The sequence below is a fragment of the Callospermophilus lateralis genome, unplaced genomic scaffold, assembly GCF_048772815.1.
Source record: "Callospermophilus lateralis isolate mCalLat2 unplaced genomic scaffold, mCalLat2.hap1 Scaffold_86, whole genome shotgun sequence".
Lineage (NCBI taxonomy): Eukaryota > Metazoa > Chordata > Mammalia > Rodentia > Sciuridae > Callospermophilus > Callospermophilus lateralis.
This window is the reverse complement of record NW_027516693.1, coordinates 3,868,191-3,870,825: the sequence shown is the minus strand read 5'-3', so window position 1 is coordinate 3,870,825 and position 2,635 is coordinate 3,868,191. Positions and strand designations below refer to the sequence as shown.

At 58.0% G+C, this 2,635-nt stretch overlaps 1 protein-coding gene across 1 annotated transcript; it reads left to right on the top strand.

The window, feature by feature from the left end:
- Positions 1-211: 211 nt before the first annotated feature.
- On the top strand, positions 212-1,778 carry Hoxc12 (homeobox C12). Its single transcript, XM_076852911.2, is given in 4 exon segments — positions 212-604; positions 606-783; positions 1,539-1,657; positions 1,659-1,778. Coding segments are annotated over 4 exon segments (810 nt in total).
- The last annotated feature ends 857 nt before the right edge of the window (positions 1,779-2,635 follow it).

Here is a 2,635-nt window from a genome sequence, read left to right as displayed (position 1 = left end):
CCCCACCTTTCGCCCCTCGCCCCCCCCCAATCTCGCGATTGGGGTAGGGGGAAGTTGGAGTTGGTACCGAGTGGTGGGGGGGAATCGGCTGTCCCCACCCCTCCCCCTGGCGGCGGCGCCCACGTGAGCAGGGCGGCCAATGGGTGCAGGTTTAACTGTGTTTAATGTCAGATAGCAATAAAGTAGAAGCTGCCGGTAGGGCCCCGAGGAAATGGGCGAGCATAATCTCCCGAATCCTGGGTTTGTGGGGCCGCTGGTGAACATCCACACAGGAGACACCTTCTACTTCCCCAACTTCCGCGCGTCCGGGGCGCAACTCCCCGGGCTGCCTTCGCTGTCCTACCCACACAGCGACAACGTGTGCTCGCTGCCTTGGCGGTCGGCTGAGCCGTGCAATGGCTACCCGCAGCCCTATCTCGGCAGCCCAGTGCCGCTCAACCCGCCCTTCCGGCGCACGTGCGCTCGTGTGGAGGACAGCAAGGGTTATTACCGCGAGCCGTGCGCGGAGGGCGGCGGCGGGAGTCTGAAGCGTGAGGAGCGCAGGCGCGACCCGGGACCCGGGCCGGGGGCAGCTCTGCTGCCGCTGGAGCCGTCGGGGGCCCCTTGCACTGGGCTTCAAGTACGACTACGCGGCAGGCGGCGGCGGTGGGGACGGCAGTACTGGACCCCCACACGACCCACCCTCGTGTCAGTCGTTGGAATCCGATTCCAGTTCGTCCCTACTCAAGGAGGGCAACAAGGGCGCCGGGACAGGCGACCCAGGCGGCGGGCTCTCAGCCAGCGGTAAGGACCCCGGCCCGCTTCTGAGACTTACTCAGACCTGACATCCTACTAGGGTGGGCAGGGTAGGACTGAGCTAGGGCTGCCTGGGGTGACAGACTGTGTGGTGAGCAGGCACTTCTTTTAAAAAGAAGTGCGGGTGGGGGGAGAGACCTATAAACATGTAAATATCCCCATAAAAGAACTGGTGAGGTTTCCTTTTTTGTTGGCTTGCTACTAGAGGGGAACTGGAGCTCCGGAGAAGGAGGATCCTGACTGGGACTTCCCTAGGCCTGGGGTAAGGAGGTGGGAAAGGAGAACCTGGCTCTCCCTCTGCCTTCCCACTGACCCCCGTTATCTACATTTTTTTTTTTTTAAAGAAACATCAGTGGACACAGGCTGTTCACCACTTGCCCATGTTTGTTCTAACAGATGGGGACCTAGTGGTGGTGAATGTGGGAGAACCAGGCCAGGCAGGAATAGGAAAGAAGAAATCTGAGAGGTTTGGGGAGAAGTGAAGAATAGGAACATAGAACAGAGATAGGGTTTAGGAGTCAAGGGCAAGGAATGAGGGGGGGTGGGAAGAGTGATGAGGTGAGGAATTGTTGGGGGTGGGGTCTGAATAGAGGAGGGTATTGGGATGCATAGAGGCAAGAAGGGAAAGGAAGAGTTTAGGGTCCCATGTGGAGCCAAAGTGAAAGGATCTGGGGAAGGGTCGAGGGCACTGGGCTGGTCACCCCTTGATCCTCTGGCCAACCCTGCGGTTCATCTCCACCCAGGCATGCCCTGGTACCCGATCCACAGCCACTCACGGAAGAAGCGCAAGCCCTATTCGAAGTTGCAGCTGGCTGAGCTGGAGGGTGAATTTCTGGTCAACGAGTTCATCACACGCCAGCGCCCGGAGGGAACTCTCGGACCGCTTGAATCTTAGTGACCAGCAGGTCAAGATCTGGTTTCAAAACCGGAGAATGAAAAAGAAAAGACTTTTGTTGAGGGAGCAAGCGCTCTCCTTCTTTTAGGGGGTCAGGATACCGGCACCAGCCCCAGACTGAGCCTGTACTGAAAGAGAGTAAGAGAGGGTGCTGCCTGGGACTGCAGTTCCCGCTTAGATCGCCAGGCTTCTCTGGCAGGCCCTCCCTGGACATCCTCTTGTCTGTTTTGTTCGTGGTTCCCTCCCACAACCCCATCCAGCAGGCCCTGCCAGGTCCCAGAGAGAAGGGAGAGTAAGCTCACAGCTGCCATTGGGTGGCAGAAGCAGGAAAGACTGGGGCACTGCATAGGGTTGGTGTATTTGAGGCAGGAATGGGGTGCTGCACCTAGGCTAAGGATCTGAAGAAACAACGGCCCAGATGCCCCTTCCTCCACTTCCATTCTGTGGTCTTTAGTCTCTCTTCCTGGAGGAGCAGATGAGGGTGGGATGGTAGAACCAAGGTGCCCAAACACACAGTTGGTGGGATTACAACCGGCTGGGAGGAGGGAGCAAGAGGGGAGGATCATTAAAGGGAGTCAGGGTACCTCTGGCAGGACTGGAGGGTGGGGAAAAACCAAGGAGGAAGTGCAGTTTAGAAGAAGAGAATGATCAGCAAGGCCCAAAGTTGTTCAGGTCTGGGTTCCCCAGGCCTGGGCATAGTGTGGGCAGAAGTTTCAGGGTTTGGCAGACTGAGCTACAAGCAAGGCGATCATCAGCCTTATGCCCACTCTAGGTCAGGTTTCCAGAACAGTCTCCTGGCCCCCAGCCCTCTCAGAAGTCCCCGGCCTGCCCTGGCCAACATTGGCTCACAGGTGTCCTGCTATCTTGGCCTATGGGGCTGCAGATGGACAGCAGCTAACCAGGAATTGAGGGCCAATCGGATGCATCCACAAGATCAGTAGCCAC